This window comes from Polyodon spathula, chromosome 4 (assembly GCF_017654505.1).
Source record: "Polyodon spathula isolate WHYD16114869_AA chromosome 4, ASM1765450v1, whole genome shotgun sequence".
Taxonomy (NCBI): Eukaryota; Metazoa; Chordata; class Actinopteri; order Acipenseriformes; family Polyodontidae; genus Polyodon; species Polyodon spathula.
Window position 1 is genome coordinate 20185127 of NC_054537.1, and position 20185 is coordinate 20205311.

A 20185-nucleotide genomic window follows, 5' to 3' on the forward strand; every position below is an offset into this window, starting at 1 on the left:
AAGTACAGAATTTTAAATTTCCACACTGGATATAAAAACACCAAAAACTTAACGTATGTAAGTAAAGGGGTAATATAAATCACACAACACTACCCCTTAGATATTCCATCTACTCTTTTAGTCATGAGTATTAGGGTTCAGCAATAGGCTCTAATGTGATATTAAACTCCAATACGTTTGTAAAAAGTGGATCCTTAAAAGCAGTATTACAGCAATCTTTTTAGCTAATTCTTAGCCGTAACCTGCTTTGTATATACTGAAAATGCCCAGTCAAATATACATTTTATTTTAGGTACCTATGACCTACAACACTGATCCTAACTTGTTCTTGAGAAGACAAAAAGCTACTTCCCAAATCAAAATTCACATTTGACAAATACCTGTTTTGAAGATAATAAAGAGTAAAAACAAGGATTTGAAAAATATAGCATTACACATCATCATGTGTTGCTACAACTGTTTAAATAACATACCTGTAATTCTTCTTTTCATTGTTAATATCCTGACAATTTTTTACACTTGCACCATTAAAGTACATTTCAAAAGCTCTTTTCAAAATGGCTGCTCTAGCGCAGTGATAGTGTAAGGATTATTGCCCACATTGTCAAACGGGTAACACAGCAATAACGATTCAAAGCTCTTCCTGTAGTGATTTAAAGGACAAATCTCAAACCCCAGTGCACTAGAGCAGCCATTTTGAAAATAGCATTGAAACAGAGTTTAAAGTTATAAGTGTAAAAAAGTTGTCAGGGTGTTAACACTGAAAAGAACAATTACAGGTATGTTATTAAACAGCTGCTGTGACACATGGCGACATATAATGCTATATTTTTTGGAACACCGCTACTTACTCTTTAAGAGAAGCAAGCAAGACCAAAAAAGTATTTGTAAGAACAGGCTGCACTTATGAATTATGAACTAAAACAACTGACCCCTGCTTTCCTTTTAAGTACAGTAAATCAAAAAATAATTGTCAGCATTTTTTTTTTTTTTTTTGTGACATACAATGTAATGGAGCTACCTGACAGAATCGTTTCTTTTTTAAACTAACTGTGCTTCACCTGCACATGCATATAATGAAATGTCAGTGGTGACTGAAGATGCGGATAGCTTCGTGCAGGTACCATATATGCGATACCAGAAGCAAATGGAAGGGGGCTGTGCAGGGATGATTCCGTACCACTGGGAAAGAACACCTCAGTGCCACACTACGATGCGCACAGAGGCTGTTACCAGTGGAAACGATGATCAGTATATTTCTGCGGATTGGTAATCCAGCTAATCCCTTATAAATGTGTACCACAGCAAAAGCATAGCAAAGTGTAATAAAGCATTGAAAGTAGGGTAAAGCATAGGCAAGCATTGTAAAGAACAGTGAGGTATGGTAAAGCATATTAATAAACATAGCAAACTATGGTAAATGCACAGTATAGCCATGGGAAAAACATTGGAAAATAGTGTGGTAAACTTTTATAAGGGCTATTTACTGCCTTGTTTCAGCTCAAGATTCAGATAAAATGTACCCACTGGGAGTCACAGAGATCCCTTTCTTACAACAACAACAGTGCTGACTTCCTGAGCAGGTTTCACAGGCAGCACATACAGCAGCCACCTGACCTCATCGGCCACCCATTCTTACCAGCCATTATAAACCCCAGCTATTCTTTGTTTCAATATCAGTGAATGACACATACCGTGAATATGCAGAGTCCTGTTTTAAACAGTGTCTTAACTAAGCAGAAGCTGCAAGATAATTACAGTTTCACTGGGAAAGCACTTTTTAAAACAACCAACTGATCTGCAGTATGTTTCAGAAATAACCAGCGTGAACGTGACTAGTTTTAGCATCCTGAGTGTTTCTGGGTAGGGAGTTCCAGTTTGAAAGTGTGTAACTAAAAAAGAAGCAGGACATACTGTATATCTACAGACGCAGACATACAGCAGACAGATGCACTGTGTATACACATGGGAACAAAGGAGAGAAATTGAGAATGATAAAGTGGCCGATATATTTTCTTGTACTGATATTTGTTTGATAGTATGTTTATTTATTTATATAAAAAATGCACCTCCATTACTTGTGATTGGCTGGTTGGATTGATTTGTTTATGAATTTGTATTGTTGGGGGAACAAAACACATAGAATTTCACATTGTAATAACAGTGTTACACCAAAAGCACATGTCCACTAGCTATTAATAGATCTATCAGCAGAGTCATTTACGACCACTCCTAAGTGGGATTTCCCACAATAGGCAAAACACCCTTCTAGTTTTAAATAGGATTGTAAGAGGGCTTTATATTTTTCTTTGCGTTTTCTTAGTTGATGCTGAGCTGTGCTGTGCAAGGATAGAATATTCATTTTTTGCCTTCTGCCTTAAGCTTAGGTATTATGAGCATTGGTTTCGAAAAGTGTGTTGAAAAAGGCCACCAAACTCATAAGCACTCAAGAGTGTTGTTAACGGTGCGAGAGCATATTATAATTAGGGTTAAAGATACAGCATATTATCGTCTTAACATGCTTCATTCATTCATTTGTAAACTTGCACCATATAATATAAAAGACATAGGGGATACACCAGTGTGAAAATGTGTATTGACCTATTTTGCCGATTATAATTCTGCTTTCAGGATCTTTTTTAAATCGAACACACCGATATTGTGCCAAGCTACAAGCTATGCTTGTGAGTATCTGCATCCAATACACAAGCGATTATTTTGCCTACTAGCATAAAAAAATAAAGCAACAGTCTTTTTAAATATTTCTAAAGCTGCGGTGCAGTGGGTGATTTAAAAATAAATAAATACCAATATACAGATTTCAGTAATTCAGCCGGTATATTTAAAACCCAGGGATGACGTTCTGATAAATACAGTGCTTTAGTAGAAACGATCACGCTGCTTAACTGTGTTTTGCTCCCAGAATGTACACAGATGATTTAAAGATCTTAAGCTATGGACTCTTACTGTAACACACAAAAGTGGATACTGAAACTTATTATAACTGGCCGAATACTTTTTGGCGCTATGTGCTAGTTATCTGTGTACCATTGGATGTTAACTTGTATGACATAAATTGCTCGTGAACTAAATATAAATGCAAGTGATGAGGATTGCTAAGATCTTAACACAGCAAGGTCTATTTTAATGGTCGAGAATGCAATAGTAAGTACAGCCACTCGCATTAACATCACTGAATACAAAACAGATACCGTGGAGAGAGGCCAGCAGCAGAGAGCTAACAGTGTCTGGGTGGTGGTATTAAGATATGTATATTTTTAGATTATTAAAATAGACTCAAATCCAGTGTAAAATACACAATAACTACCCATTCCCTTTCTCCACACTTACAATAATAAAATATTTTAATCTTTAACGTAGTCTTCAAAAAAACTATTTTTGATGCAGAACTAAATGAAACCATGTTTGTTCCACAGGGTAGTGGATGTACCTGTTAAGAGGAAGACAGACAGACAGACAGACAGAGACCCAGTTCTCGTCTCACCTCCACCAGGTGGTTGTCAGGACCGTATAAGTCCTTGTCTAGTTCAATCACCAGGCTCTTGAAGAACGAGGAGAACTTCCTCTTCAGTTTGCTAGGCTGCAGGGACACAGGCACAAACAAAGCACGTTAACAGAGCGTACCACACTGTATGATGGCAGCTGGGCACTGTGAATTCCAGCTGAATTCGGCACTTTGTCAAGGTTGTGTCACTCAGAATTTTCATTTCATAAGAAATTTTGAGCGATCACCGAAGAGCAGCCAATGCAAGTGCACAACAGAAAACTGCTTTATTTTTGCTGTCCCAAATTGTAATTATGTAATAATACTAAAAATAAACTTCTCTGACAAACATTTGGACTAGACCTTTAACTTAATGTCTTTAATGAATACTTCTAGTGTTTTATAGTTATGGGTGAACTACCTAATTTATAATTGTTGGTGATATCCACCCAGGGTACACTGAGACCAGACAAACTCATATTACATGACAACTAATACCACATGATGTCCCTTTCAGAGGTGAAGGGTTAGTGTTTAAACACCATTCTCTACCCTGTCAGTGATAGACAGTGACTGTTAATGAACTAACTGACAGTTGGCTAACTTTGGCTGCCAATAGTAATGTGGTTGCAGCAAAACTGACTGAAGGCATTTCCTTTCCCACAGAAACAAAAGTTTGTGGTCTACACTGTACACTGTGAAGCACTCAACCCTAAACTGTGAGTGGTGAGAGCTGCCTGGTGTGCCTCCAAGATCACCTGCAGTACAGGTTATGAGGTTTTACTGCTCGGCTGAGCTGGCGGATGGAGATAAAGACATTTTCAAAAGTCGTACCAAACGTTTCCTGTAGTTATTGATCAGTATCTTACAGCGCTGTGGAGGAATTTTGGCCCACTCCTTCATGCAGAACTGCTTCAACTCAGTGACAATTGTGGGTTTTCGAGGTCCTACCACAACATCTCAATGGGGTTTAGGTCTGGACTTTGATAGACCATTCCAAAACTTTAAATTTCTTGTTCTTCAACCATTCTGATTTGCTTGTGTGTTTCGGATCATTGTCTTGCTGCATGACCCAGCTGCGCTTCAGCTTCAGCTCACGGACGGATGGCCTGACATTCTCCTGTAGAATTCTCTGATACAGAGCAGAATTCATGGTTCCTTCAATGATGGCAAGTCGTACAGGTCCTGATGCAGCTAAGCATCCCCAAATCATGACACTACCACCACCATGCTTGACCGTTAGTATTAGGTTCTTACTGTGGAATGCAGTGTTTGGTTTTCGCCAGACATAACGAGGCCCATGTTGGCCAAAAAGTTCCACTTTTGACTCATCTGTCCATACAGCATTGCCAGAACTCTTGAGGATCATCCAGGTGGTTTTTGGCAAACTTGAGAAAAGCATTCATGTTCTTCTTAGTGAGCAGTGGTTCCCGCCTTGCTACTCTGCCATGAATCCCATTTTTGCTCAGTGTCTTTCTGATGGTGGAGTCATGAACACTGACCTTAGCCGAGACGAGAGAGGCCTGCAGCTCTTTGAATGTTGTTCTAGGGTTCTTTGTGCCTTCCTGGACGATTTTACGCCTTGCTCTTGGAGAGATTTTGGCAAGACAGCCACTCCTGGGAAGATTCACTACTGTCCCAAACTTTCTCCATTTGGACAATATGGTTCTCACTGTGGTTTAGTGGAGCCCCAGAACCTTAGAAATGGCTTTGTAACTCTTTCCAGACTGATAGGCATCAACAACTTTTTTTCCGGAGGTCTTCAGGAATTTCTTTTGATAGTGGCACGACATGCCTCTAGAACCTGTGTGCTGACAACTTCACTCTGATGGTAAGGGCCAAAATTAGTCAGATTTATATTGGGAAGGGCTGGCCCAAATCAGGCCTGATTGTTAACTAAAGTATTCAAACAGCTGACCCTAAATATCCCCTTAATTGAGTTGAGTTAACTAGGGAGGCAATAACTTTTTCACACCTGAAGATTGCATGTTTGATTACCTTGCACACCAAACAAATGAAAGAAGCACCAAACTTTGGTGTCATCTTTTCTCTCAGACTCCCTCTATATACTACTAGAACCCACAAAAAGATCTGACCAAATTCAAAGTGAAAAATGTGCAAAAATGCAGAAAATCAGAGAGGGGGCAAATACTTTTTCACTGCACTGTATATGCATGGGTGGCTTTGATAGATAGATAGATAGATAGATAGATAGATAGATAGATAGATAGATAGAAAGATAGATAACAAACTCACATCATCCAGTAGTTTCCCCTCCACTCGCAGTTCCCAGGAAGCAATGCTGCCATCAGAGTCATCAGCGTCTGGTTTTGCAGGGTTAAAAGTATTGGAGATGTACAGCCTCAGCTTACGTTTTTGCTGAAACATTAAAATAACAATGTCATTAGTGACTCGAGTGACCAGCAGCTTTATTATTATATCAGGGTCAGACAGTGGCTGGGATTATATATTATTTATTGTCTATAAATGTGCTGGGTGGTTATCCTTATTTCTGGAGTATACTGAGGCCGCTGTACATTTTGCGCTTGACTGATCAGTTTCATTTCACATACTTGTGTAACGTGCACCCCTTGTAGAACACACACCCCTCGTGTAATGTGCACCTCTTGTAAAACACACACCCCTCGTGTAACATGCACACCTTGTAAAACACACACCTCTCGTGCAATGTGCACCTCTTGTAAAACACACACCACTCGTGTAATGTACACCCCTTGTAAAACACACACCCCTCGTGTAATGTACACCCCTTGTAAAACACACACCCCTCGTGTAATGTGCATTCCTTGCAGGCTAAAAGATGTAAAGCAAAGAATAATACTTAGTAGGATCAAAACTGTGTTCATACTATATTATCAATGTATCAATGAGCATAAACTGTACACTTATAAAGTCAGATAATCCCAGTATAACAATTGTCAGTTGTATCAAATAAAGGCTTGTCTGTAAAGGTTGTAACTTTTAATATATAAACTGCATTCAAGTATACTATGCACCATATATATATAGTACATGTATATATATATATTATATATATATATATATATATATATATATATATATATATATAAAATGTGCACCGTGGACAAATAGCGCTCGTCGTTACGAAAATGTAAACAAATTTTCTCGTTCAGTGAATCGAACCCTCCCACTGCATTCCCTTTTTTTTTTTCCCAGTTTGGAGTTTTGCACGAACGACATTTGAATAGCACAGAGATTTGTAAGTTCAGTGAATCGAACCCCCTCCCACTGGTTTGGAGTTTTGGACGACATTTGATGCCCGCTTTAACCCTCTCAGGGTGATTGCTTATTTAAGATAATTTTCCCATCTTCAAAAATAAAAAAAATAGGCTTGTGCTCTTGTGAAGCTGCTTGCACATTAATGTAATGAAAGAGAGAATGATTCTCCCTTCAGGTACATCAATATACTTAGAAAGCAAGTGCTCTGAGCCCCAAGCACCACAAAGCAGCATTCGTGGTTGAATATTTTTTAGCCACTTTTACAGCTTTCTCATATAGAATTTCACTATGTGAATTTTGCCTGATTATTTTGCAGTTATGCCCATGCTTTCCATGCTTATATTACAAATATGAATATACTGTCATTTACCAAGAGTTATTTACACTATATTATCACTGTGAGTTCTACACCATGCTTCAAACTGTTTACAGCAGTTAAATTGGATCGTAGAGAGCTGGGAGCTCCATCACGCACCTATTAGGAAAAGTCATCTTGGTGTCAAAGGGTTATCAGTACAGTACAAGGGGAGTTAAAACTGGAAGTCTGAAGTAAGTACACTGCAGCATGGTATCAAATATAGTGTTTAACGACAAAAGACTATAGTAAGACTGGATGATGTCATAGCAGTCATCCCAGGATTAAAATGCCAGGGGAGTGTATAATGGTTTCACGTTAAAGAAAGCACTAGGACACAATGGATCAGTGAAGAGTGAAGTGTGCAAAAGAGCTATATCAGAGACATTGATTTGAATGAGGAGAGAAGAGAAAGTAGTCAAGTATCAGAAAGCCCGCTATCCCCAGGGACACGGACACTGTTTCTTGATTGGCTAACAGCAGACCAATCTAGGGCCCTAGCCACAGAAGTATTTCTGGACTTTTGTCTTACGCTGTACCCAGAAAATGTTATGAGTATTAGTAACAAAAACACCTTTTGGAAAAATTCTACTTTTTCTCAAAAGCTGTAACAAAATTTGATTTAAAAAAAAAAAAAAATTAATATGACTTCTGTTTTTTGGGTTTTTTTTTATACTGCAAGTTGGAAAAAATCACAAAAACTGCTTATAAAGTCAATGTAATCATAAGAAGAGCTTAAAATTTCACTCTGACCCAAAATTGTCATTTTAACAGATATATACTATATATATATATATATATTAATATATATATATATAATTATATAAGATATATATATATATATATATATATATATATATATATATATATAATATAATACCCCAAAACCAGAACCCCTATTTATAACTTACAAACAAACTTGAAAAAGGCTAGGGGAATCTGTTCAGGAAACAAACCCTGTCTGTTTTCTGATAATGTATCGTGCCCAGAAGGATGCAGAATATCATATTGTACCTACACAAATTTAAATAACTGTAACCAGTGGCTGATCATTGGATCAGCATAATACAAACAAAAGGTCAATTTCGAGTTCAGATCATATCTCCCAGTATATTCTACATTTTATTTAATTAATTTTTATATAGCGCCTTGCATAGTGGACCACCATCACAAAGTGATTTTCTGGTTATAAGCCTGTTTCTTTAACCACTGGACCACACAGCCTCCTCCTGTTTGCTCCTTGCATATAGGAAATAAACCGCAGCATGGTGCATGGATATCCTGCCACTCACCTTCATTGGTCTCTTCAAAGCCTCCTGGATGTCCACCCGTTTCCTCATAATAGTTTGGTCCAGTTTTCGCTCGAAAGCCAGGAGATCCATGTAGGCCTGGGACTCTGGAACCAACTCACGGATCTGTTGGATGGTTGGATGGGAGGTGACGGGCATTATAATGGACAGGATGTTCTTTTCTTAAGTTATTAATCTGGTTTCCAAAACGCTGCTCTGCAGCACAAGGTTGCATGATGAGCAGGGAAAGTATTTGCTCTGTAAACATCCCGTCACTGAAAACCATTTTCAGATCACAAAATTCAGTTCCCAAGGACTCACACGACACCCTAAACTGCAGTGCTTACTGGGGTGCATGTCTTTGAAAGTCACCCATGAGCCTGATCTGCAAAGAAACAACGGGATTCAAGGTCCAGTACCACAGACAGGCTCAATGCTCTGCCTTAGCAGGTCCTACGTTCAGAATGAAGAAATACAAGCTGATGCATGGCGCTGTAACACAGGCAAAATAAAGAACACAACAGCAATGCTGGCGCTGCCTCAGGTAAATGATATCACGAATAAACAGGGGGCAGAGGGCTTTATTCCAATTGCATATTGTTGATATGGATTAGGAAAGACTACAGCAGCTGTTAGTAGGCACTATTAGTAAGACTTTTCAAGAATGAAGGTAGTTACTTTTTACTGATATCATTCTAAACAGACCTTGCAGAACATTCAGGGTTTCAGCCCATCTGTGTTAATGGACTTCAAATTAAGTAGTTCATGCAGCAACTGCAGTTGGACAGAATCTGAGGTCTGTTATCAGACAGTGTTAAACATGGAGCTGGTAATGGTCAGTACACAGAAATTGTCACCTCGCTTCAGCGGTGCAAATGTCTGTAGATATTAATGCTTGTCCTAGTAATTAGAATAAACTCGAGCCCTCTGACAGCAGCCTGATTCTTCATTCTGCTTTGGGTGAACGGTCTCACGATGCAATGCTGGGCATCTGCCTTTACTGCATATCAAGCCATCAAGAAAAATGTGTTGTAGTTCCTGAGGGAATGCGATGGTAATAATATGAGTACCATTATAGTGGTCACAGGGGTATGATACACATAAAACCTCAGTAAGCTTATTAAAAACTATTAAAAAGACTTTGGTAGCCTCAGATGACACATTACTGCATTAAAAGCCTAAATTGTAACATCTTACTGCATTTCATGTGGAAAGCACTTTTAAATTAAGTGACACGATGCAGTGACTGCAGTATGGATTTACTGCATCTACGTATTTGTTAATGATAGCTGATAGGGGTTTGGGGTAAGACTGGGTTAAGAGAAACAGAACTCTGTGAATGTGGTCCTGTGGTCAGATGCAGCTCAAAGCCATTTCTGTTCTTTAGACTAGATTTTCTCTTAAATGCAAGATTCCACATAATTAAGCAGCCATAACCTACTTACTGTTTATGAGGATGAATCGATTGATCTAAAGAATACCAGATCTAAATTGTATAATTCTTTATTTTACAACTTAGTCTGATTCAGTTTAATCATTATTTCCCTGTTCTATTGTGCTGTTCATGAACTCCACAGTGTTGTAAATAAATCAATCAATAAACACACAAATAAAAACCTTTAGAAAACTGGAAGGAAAACTCTACAGTGCAGCACAACTTTTAAAAGCGGAATCATTTCCTATTAATAATACTTTGCTACGGCTATGACAAATTAGGCATTTCTATACCTTGCAAAACACCCTGTTCCTTCTGTGATCCCCTGGAATCTGAAACGACAGCCTCTTAAGAATCTCAAAGCCAGTAAGCAATCTACCACCAAAACATTTAGCAGCCCTGTCCCTCCCCAAACACACACGCACGCACGCACGCACGCACGCACGCACGCACACACACACACACACACACACACACACACAAACACACACTCCTCCCAGTAACACCCTTTAAATAGTCAGCCCTATGGACCCCTACCCTTAACAGTTTAAAATAAAACCCCATAATTATTTTATTTTTCAGGGAGCTCACCCTCTGAGGGAGAATCTTGTCTGCCATTTTCCTCCTCTTGGCGCTATGAAAAAAAAAGAAATAAAAAAAAGAATGTTACTATGGTGACAGATAGCAGAGTACACAGGCCATCTGCTAAATTACTGGGACACATCCAGACATTGTTCCCCAGCTGTGTGTACTGTAACTCTCCACTGAAGGCAGCAGAAGCTTTTGAATTTTTTTAAAAAATGGAGAACGGGAGGTCGAGGGCCCATGCTGTCACACTGCGGAGAGTGTGTGTGTCTGTGTGAGACTGCAACACAACCAATTTATTTTCAGTTCAACATAGCTTTTTAAAATGTATAGATTTTTCAATCCTGCAAAAAATTCAACACCAAAACTGTGTTGAATTTTGTGTATTACTGAGGATCCTTTTTGAAAATCCTTCTTTATGTTAGTATTTGTGTCATTGTACAGGGTGTGTCCTTAACGGTAGCGATCACACTGTGAGATGCATGTCATCACAGTTTGAGCATGGAATGATCCATAATGGGCTAATGTTGCGTAATGAAATAAAATGATCATAAATGACGGATTATTTAATTAAAAGACAAAACTTAAATTAGATGGGGGTAGCAGGTATTGTAAACATTTTTTGTGAGCCTCAATTAAACATTCATTGATCGAGTAATCGGCCTGGTGCCCTATTTGGAACCTTATGCGTGTCATATATTTTATTGTATTAAAAGCACATGCAGGTTTTCAGTTGCATTTGAAGGCTTGTGAAGAGTCCAAATGTTTTTGTTTTTTGCATTTTGATAATACAGCAGGCATTATATTAGATTGCATACTATAATGCACTTGCATATTTTCAGTTGTAGTTGAAGGGTACTGTGAAGAGTCTATACATCATATTTGTTTGTTTCTTTTGAATGATAAAGTGCTGTTAATGCATTGACTATTGCTGATTATTACCTGTCTGACATTCAATGAGGAAAGTGGTTGCTGACTGCATCTCTAAGCTTCACCTTGCATCTTGCTGACTGCTTACATTTAGGACAGGGTACTGTGGGTATTAATGGATACTTTTCAGAGGTCCACTATAACTAAGGTGACCACTGACACATCCCCAGAACACAAGGCACCCCCTTTGCATGAAACCTAGTCATAGCCAGAGCGCAAATGTTAGCTAATAAAACCCATATTGGGCATTGCCACATTCAGAAAGCCTGACTCATTGCCGAGGACTGTAGTACAAAATGTATTAAGATGTTTTGACAAGTTTAATCATAATGCAACAGTCTGGATTCAGTTATGTGTAAGATTATAAAACGTAATAATACAAATTATGACGCAGCTCAGCACTTTTACAATGCAATACAATGTTCACTCCTGTGCAGGAAACAATGTGAAGTAGACATGCACTGACGCCTTTATGGTCAGCACTCCTAGAAAGAAGTGGCTTGTATGGTGCTCCTAAATCACAGGATGCCTTATGGCTTTATATATATTATATATACATATATATATATATATATATATATATATATATATATATATATATATATATATATATATATATATATATATTATATATATATATATATATATGTACTGTACTGAATGGGACCAACACCTTGAGTGCTGCTGAGGAAGCACTGCTGCATTCATCAGAGCACTCACACCAAAATGTCTCCAGCGGCATTTCATTGAACTTGGTTTTGGAGGAGCTGTCTAATGAAATGTCAATGAGCTCTTCTAACAGCTTTGATGGGACCGAGGGTGGAAGTTTAGCTTCAATATTCTCATTAATGGGGTTTGTAGTCCATAGGTGTGTAGCAGCTTGTTCCGCTGTGAGTTCAGGAAAGTATTAAATTTGTTGAGTAGACCAGACAGATGCGCTGCCAGCTGCGGTTTGATTACAGCAAAGTCAATGTTTCATTCCTGAATGAATGTAAGACCTCAAACATAGCAGTATTCCCTCCACAGACACAAACTTTCCAGAGTTGTAGTTTCCTTTTGAATGCGTCAATTTTTTCACGCTTGCATCTTGAATCTTGCCTAGTTTTATTCAGCTTATTCATTTCCCTAAATATGTCTGCAAGGTAACCCAGTTTTGCCAGTCACAAGTCATCTTTCAGCACTTCAGCAAGTTCAGGTTTCTTATCAGCTAAGAGAGTACGTAACTCTTCCTTAAGATTAAATATACGGGCAAGCATTCTGCGTCGAGTTAGCCATCTCACCTCGGTATGCATGAGCAAGGAATGGTGCTCTGAGCCTACTTCCTCAAAAAGCACAACAAAACACCTGGAGTTTGTTGCTCTGAATTTAATAAAATTAACAAGTGTTCAGAACACTGTGAAGACCTGCTTCAATATATTTCGCAGCAAGCGCCTCTTGGTGTAAAAAGCAATGTGTCAAAATAGTGTGAGGTGGAACAGACTTTATTTTTTGCACAACACCAGAAATCTTTCTGGATATTGCTGTGGCACCATTAGTGCAGACCCCAGTGCAATCAGTCCAGCTGATTTCTGCTATCATAAGATCAGTTTGAAAATATCGTCTGACTTTGTTCTTGTTTTGAGCTCCTTGCAAAACAAAGTCTTCCTTTATTCCCTTATTCCACACATATCAAACACAGGCGAGTAAATAGGACATTTTAGAAATGTCTGTGGATCCATTGAGTTGTATGTCATCTGACATTGGTATTTTTGCCAGTTCCTTGGCCTTCTGCTCTCCAAACATTTCCTTTACAATCTCAATGGCACACAGTATTATCAACTCCTCAGCAATCGCATGTGATTTTTTTGCTGTAGCAATTTTCTGCACCACTATGACACTACAAGCTTTTTATATGCAGTACCTGTGGATTTCATTACGGCTTTAGTACCAAGCAGTTCCTTGTTTGTTTTTATATATTTCTTGCTTGGTAATTAAATATCTCTCTAATTTGGAGGGTTTTAGACATTTATTGGACAGTACAAATTACACACTGTGGTTGAGGTATATCTCCACATCCAGTAATAATAAAACTGAAATTCAAGTAGCTGTCTTCGTATTTCCTTAATTTTGCAGGGTTAATAACGGTTTCTAGGGTTAAAAACGGCTTCATGTTTTTTACTCACAACACCACCTCCTTGCTCTTCTTTAGCCCATACGGTTGAACTTGTTGAGAGAAGTTCTGTATCATCATTCTGTGGGTTTTGTTGTTTTGATGCTGATTGTCAAATAAAAAATGTATCCATATCTGGTATTTATTGTGTGTTTTCAATGTTTTTTCCTCTGCTTTGTAATCTGTTGTGCTCCCTCTGAAATAGCTCTATTACACCATATGTAACCTGACAATGTGTTATGTAGCCTGAGAACTCGTTAATTTTTGCACATGCTTAGCTTATGATCTGCTGAAGCCAATAGATTTCAGTGTGTCATAAGCATGCAGAGAAAATAACACATTCTCTGGTTTATTTATTTATTTTTTAAAATTTGGAATCGGCAATTATTTTTTCTCATTTTCTCCCCAATTTAGAAAGCCCAAATTAATTTATTATTTCAACCCAGCTCACCGCTGCCACCCCTGCGCTGACTCAGGAGAGCTGAAGACGGACACACGCGTCCTCTGAAACGTGTGCTGTCAGCTGTCTGCTTCTTTTCACTCTGCCATGCAGCTACCTCAGAGCTACAGCATTGGAGGACCACACAGCTCTGGAAAACTTACAGGCAGGCCCGCATGTGTCTGGCCGGTCTACAGGGGTCGCTGGTGCACGGTGAGCCAAGGACACTGGCTGACCTAAGCCCTCCCCACCCGGGCGGTGCTCGGCCAATTGTGTGCTGCCTCCTGGGAACTCAAGTCCACGGTCGGCAGTGGAACAGCCTGGACTCGAACCAGTGATCTCCAGACTATAAGGCGTATACTGTTCTCCAAGCAGATGCGCCACACTGGAGCCCCCACTCTGATTTATTTTTGGAGGACCCCTTGAAATCTCCTCAACACAGCATGCACTGATTCTGCGTTTATTTTTACAGCGAAGGGGGTCAAAAAAGGAGAGCTGAGAAGGTATTGTTATTCTATTGTCCGTTGCTCTTCTGAGAACGGTGTGTTTCAGTGCTTGTTAGGATCAGTCAGTGGATGTAAGGTTGTATTTGTAGGCTAAGTGCCTGACAGCTGATTGCAGTTACTCACTTTCTGGCTCGGTTCTGTGCTGCCTGCTGTTGTTGAACCTGCTGGGAGGAGGCCGGACGCTTTCTTGTAGGCTCAATAACTGTGTTTGGCATCCCAGGGCGAACAGAGGGACTCCCCCCATATGGTGGTCCTGGAGGGCCCATGGGGGCCCCTTGATGGGGCATTCGGGCTCCAGAGGGCATCCCTGGACGCTGCAGGGAGGAGACGACATGAACAAAGATGAGAGGAACAGAACAACAGATAAGGAAGAAGGATAGCTAAAGCAAAATATATCTGCATTGGCGTAGTTTCCATTCTCCACGCTTTCAACGAGAGGTCCCTCTAAACCTTTTCTTTACTTCCCTTGCCCATTATGGACTCTGTGTTGACAGAAATTGTCACAGAGTCAGTTGAAAGACTGTCATTTAGTTTTTTTGAAATACACTTTTTATTTCCATGTAACTTCTGAACCTTTTGTGCCTGATCATGAACAACACATTGCTGTTGATGTTATTCTGTAAGCAACCAATTACAAGGCTTTTTACACGAACAATCTAACAGCTACTTTATGTGAGAGCTAAGAGGCTTGGGATAAGGTTTAAGGTCTGACAGAAAATACACTCTCTCTCTGCACTCAGATCATAGGCAGACCCAGGATTAAAAGGGTTAACTGTTTTAAAACAACAACTCTCCACGCTTGCCAGTGCTTAGTTAATAATGCTCCCAGTGAATATGCTGGGGCTACATCTGTGCTTTTTACACCAGCAGAAGTGTATAAAGCTTGTTCCCCCTCCCCCCCTCCCCCACCCTGATCAGAGTGAAACAGCTGGGAGAGTCTCACTGCCACCTGCCAGCCACCACTCAAACACCAGCAACTGTGAAAGCCAAAATGGGAGGGGGCGGGGCTTCCTTTTACTAACATACAGGATTATTCTGAAGCTGCCTAAAGTAAAGAACTACTAAGCAATTCAGAGCCAATACCCACGGTTGAACCATTAATACTGTATGACATATTTTAATAGACAAATTTTCCCAAATCAACTGAATGCCGTGGATTCATCAAGGGAAGTTTAGAAAACTGTAGATATGTGAAAGAAAACAAATTCAACAGTAATCAATTGCTCTTTTCAAAATTGTCTGTTTAATGGTAATATTAACTAGGCTTAATTCCTCAGAGGAAGTGGACAATTGCTTCAGGCTTAGTGGCATTTTATCAGTGGAAGGCACGGAACTATGCATTTTTGGCTGTTTGGAACACGGAAAGAGTAAACGGAAGAGATGAGACGTGATATATTTGCTAACTATAAACGAATACAAGTTAATAAGGCGGGTGTCTTGTTGTTTGAGCAGTCAGAATCGCTCAGCTCTTGTCTAAACTATGCGTGATGACATATTTTATACAACACCTTCCACACAATGCATTACCCAATGTTAATTAGGTTTTGCCTAATGTTAATTATCATGGCAAAAAAATAAATGTTAAAGTATGGTGAAGCACAACAAATTGTGGTAAACTGTAGTAAATGCATCAAGCATGGGGAACCACATTACAGTCCAGATGTACCACTATGAACGTTTATATGGGGAGTGTCTCAGGGGCATTCTTATTAGTTGAAATACTTTCAGCGGGGGAAAGGGCAGAAAGCATCGAAGGGCTTAAACAAATATTATGAAACTACTGGTTTAGTTACAAAACCGTAGCACGAACAATTACAAACAACATTCTTTTATTGACAAGATAAAGACCAGATGTCACCAAAATATACTCACAAGTATCCCTGTAGCTATGACTGAGATGAAACAGCAACCTTGCGACTTTACTGACTGCTTGAAAAAAATCCACTTCATGGCAGTGGAGAGAAGTGTTGCACAGCTGATATTTGCCACAGCTGTACAGTGCTTCCTGCATAGGCACTATCACCTACTGCCACTTAACAAAACCTACTCCACATCCGCTGATCACACAGCCAAGCCCCCTGAGCACAAAGGCCAAGCGCTGGACCAGTAGGGACCACTGTAGGAAAAGGATTTTGATTCCCTCCCTATGGTGCCCCAAAGTCAATCTGATGTTCCCTGTGAAATCTACAGCTATGGCCAAAAGTTTAGCATCACCCAGAAAAAAAAAAAACAACGATATGAGTCGAGTTTAGATCTTTTATTTAACATCATGTAACCAAAGAAATTACAAAATAATTTTGCAAAAGTGTACCGGAAGACATAATAGTAGTACAGTATTTCAGGTTACATTTCAAAATGTCATATTTTTCAATTTTTATCAGTTTTTCCTTAAGTATATGGACTACAAAGCGGTATGCAATTCAATATGTTAACGTAACATTATTTAAGCACGTTTCATGACTTTATGAAGCAAAATGAGTTGATGAGTTGAAAGTGATTCAAAACATTTGGCCATAGCTCTACAACTTTGTTGAGCCAGGACATGAACCTGCTCTCCCCTGGCTGTATGACTCACCCTGCACATCACGTGGTCACGCCTTTACCAGTAAGCGACTCAGGGATTTCTGAATCATACAATTTCTGAGTCAGATGAAGCCTGTAAAATAGATTTTTATATTAGACTAGCGTGAACTGCAAATCCCTCAACAGCTGTCCTCATCCTGACAGCTGAGTAAAATACAGTTGCCACAAATGGATCTTAAACTGTCACCTGTCAAAAAGAACTGATGACAAGAGAACCAGTGACTTAAATATCAAAAGGCCTATACTCTCAACAGACTGTGAAAAAAGTCAATCATAACACCGGTAAACTTCAGATTTGCTTGTATATGGATATACAATTAGGGGTACAGAAATAAAACACTGAGATTAATCTCACTGGGAGGTGAAAGGGAACAATGTTTGAACAGCAATGCGTAACACTATGTATAAAAAGCATACTAGTGGAAGCAATAATTATTCCCTTAACTTCAAATGCTCACACTTAAGAAGTACGGTAGTCTTAAAAAAAAATGGGATTTAATAAAATTTGAATTTCTTTTCAATGAGAAGTCCTTGTCAATGCTTTTTGCATTAAAGGTTTTTTTTTTTTTTTTTTTTTTTTTTTTTTTACAAAACTTGAAGAACTGTTAAAGTAATGTTTTGTGAAGGTTTTATAAGAGAATGTTTATAAACAATCTTCAAAAACATTCTCTAAAAAAACAATCCTTAAATTTTTGTGACTAGGCCTGTGGCAGGCTGGCGAGTGGATAGAGGCCCAGAGACAGACTGCAGTTCAAAAAAATAACTATTTTATTATAAATAAACAAAAATAAAGTGCACAAGGGCAAAATAACAGATACTCAAACACAAATAAAACAAAAACAAAACTCACAAAAATAAAGTTTCCAGGCTGGGCAATGCCTTCACTGGATTTAGAAAATTCAAAAACCACAAAACAAACACCAACCTGCTTCCTCAGCTCCCTCTCTCCAAATGAGAAGCAGAGGCCTCCTTTTATATCAGGTGGCTGGGCGCTGATTGATCGTTAATCAACCTAATCAACTAATCAACCCCAGCCACCTGAACATAATAAACCCAGGCAGGTAGGGGAAGTTAACCCCATCCCTGCCAATTTAAAAAGGGCAGAGCTTTGCTCTGCCACACACCTCCCCCCATGTACAACGTACACCGGCCGCAATCGGCCAACTCCCCCCTTCCCCCCCCCCCCCCCCCACCCCCCCAAGAGTCCAATTATGTCCCTTGGGTGGGCGGTGGGTGGTGGTGGGCGGGGTTGATGTCGGAGCCCCCAAGCCTTCTTTGGTTGAGGGGGCCCCGAATCTCCAAGGTAGCACGGCGACGGCGGCCCGGCTCCCTCTGGTGGCGGAGGCGGCGACGGCGGCCCGGCTCCCTCTGGTGGCGGAGGCGGCGACGGCGGCCCGGCTCCCTCTGGTGGCGGAGGCGGCGACGGCGGCCCGGCTCCCTCTGGTGGCGGAGGCGGCCCGGCTCCCTCTGGTGGCGGAGGCGGCCCGGCTCCCTCTGGTGGCGGAGGCGGCCCGGCTCCCTCTGGTGGCGGAGGCGGCCCGGCTCCCTCTGGTGGCGGAGGCGGCCCGGCTCCCTCTGGTGGCGGAGGCGGCCCGGCTCCCTCTGGTGGCGGAGGCGGCCCGGCTCCCTCTGGTGGCGGAGGCGGCGGCCCGGCTCCCTCTGGTGGCGGAGGCGGCCCGGCTCCCTCTGGTGGCGGCGGCGGCCCGGCTCCCTCTGGTGGCGGAGACGGGCCCGGCTCCCTCTGGTGGCGGAGGCGGCGGCGGCGGCCCGGCTCCCTCTGGTGGCGGAGGCGGCGGCCCGGCTCCCTCTGGTGGCGGAGGCGGCGGCCCGGCCCGGCTCCCTCTGGTGGCGGAGGCGGCGGCCCGCGGCTCCCTCTGGTGGCGGAGGCGGCGGCGGCGGCCCGGCTCCCTCTGGTGGCGGAGGCGGCGGGCCCGGCTCCCTCTGGTGGCGGAGGCGGAGGCGGTAGAGTGGCGGCGGCTCCTCCCTCTCGGGCTCTGAGAGCGGCGGCGGCTCCTCCCTCTCGGGCTCTGAGAGCGGCGGCGGCTCCTCCCTCTCGGGCTCTGAGAGCGGCGGCGGCTCCTCCCTCTCGGGCTCTGAGAGCGGCGGCGGCTCCTCCCTCTCGGGCTCTGAGAGCGGCGGCGGCTCCTCCCTCTCTCTGGCTCTGAGAGCGGCGGCGGCTCCTCCCTCTCGGGCTCTGAGAGCGGCGGCGGCTCCTCCCTCTCGGGCTCTGAGAGCGGCGGCGGCTCCTCCCTCTCGGGCTCTGAGAGCGGCGGCGGCTCCTCCCTCTCGGGCTCTGAGAGCGGCGGCGGCTCCTCCCCCCTCTCTGGCTCTGGGGACGACGGCAGATCCTCCTCCCTCTCTGGCTCTGGGAGCGACAGCAGATCCTCCTCCCTCTCTGGCTCTGGGAGTGACGGCGGCTCCTCCTCCCTCTCTGGCTCTGGGAGCGACAGCAGATCCTCCTCCCTCTCTGGCTCTGGGAGCGACAGCAGATCCTCCTCCCTCTCTGGCTCTGGGAGCGACGGCAGCTCCTCACTCCTCTCTGGCTCTGGGAGCGACAGCAGATCCTCCTCCCTCTCTGGCTCTGGGAGCGACAGCAGATCCTCCTCCCTCTCTGGCTCTGGGAGCGACGGCAGCTCCTCACTCCTCTCTGGCTCTGGGAGCGACGGCAGCTCCTCCTCCCTCTCTGGCTCTGGGAGCGACAGCAGATCCTCCTCCCTCTCTGGCTCTGGGAGCGACAGCAGATCCTCCTCCCTCTCTGGCTCTGGGAGCGACGGCAGATCCTCCTCCCTCTCTGGCTCTGGGAGCGACGGCAGCTCCTCACTCCTCTCTGGCTCTGGGAGCGACAGCAGATCCTCCTCCCTCTCTGGCTCTGGGGACGACGGCAGCTCCTCGCCCCTCTCTGGCTCCCGGGAAGGCGGCTCACCCCTCTCTGGCTCTCGGGAAGGCGGCTCACCTCTCTTTATTGGAGTGACCGGTGGATCTCCCATGTCTACCGCCAGGTAATTAACCACCATGAGGGCAACCTCTGGGAAGGAGGCCGGGTGGTGCTGTTCCTCCCACTGTTCCCACCTCTCCCCATCTCGACGCCACAGCGTGTTGATAACTATGGGGAGATCGTGGACGAGGTCTGCCTCAGGGTGCATCAACC

General features: G+C 42.4%; 1 protein-coding gene across 4 annotated transcripts in view; it reads right to left on the reverse strand.

Moving 5' to 3' along the window:
• The window catches only part of LOC121314298 (SWI/SNF-related matrix-associated actin-dependent regulator of chromatin subfamily D member 3), a 74871-nt gene that overhangs the window by 11479 nt on the left and 43207 nt on the right, over nucleotides 1–20185 (reverse strand). For 3 of the 4 annotated variants that reach the window (XM_041247402.1, XM_041247401.1, XM_041247399.1), the window contains 6 exons: nucleotides 14578–14768; nucleotides 10437–10479; nucleotides 10139–10177; nucleotides 8414–8536; nucleotides 5762–5884; nucleotides 3506–3601 (listed from right to left, as the gene is read on the reverse strand). In XM_041247402.1, coding sequence (XP_041103336.1) covers nucleotides 3506–3601; nucleotides 5762–5884; nucleotides 8414–8536; nucleotides 10139–10177; nucleotides 10437–10479; nucleotides 14578–14768 — 615 coding nt within the window. The remainder of the gene's footprint in view (nucleotides 1–3505; nucleotides 3602–5761; nucleotides 5885–8413; nucleotides 8537–10138; nucleotides 10178–10436; nucleotides 10480–14577; nucleotides 14769–20185) is intronic. The other variant, XM_041247400.1, reaches the window with a different exon arrangement.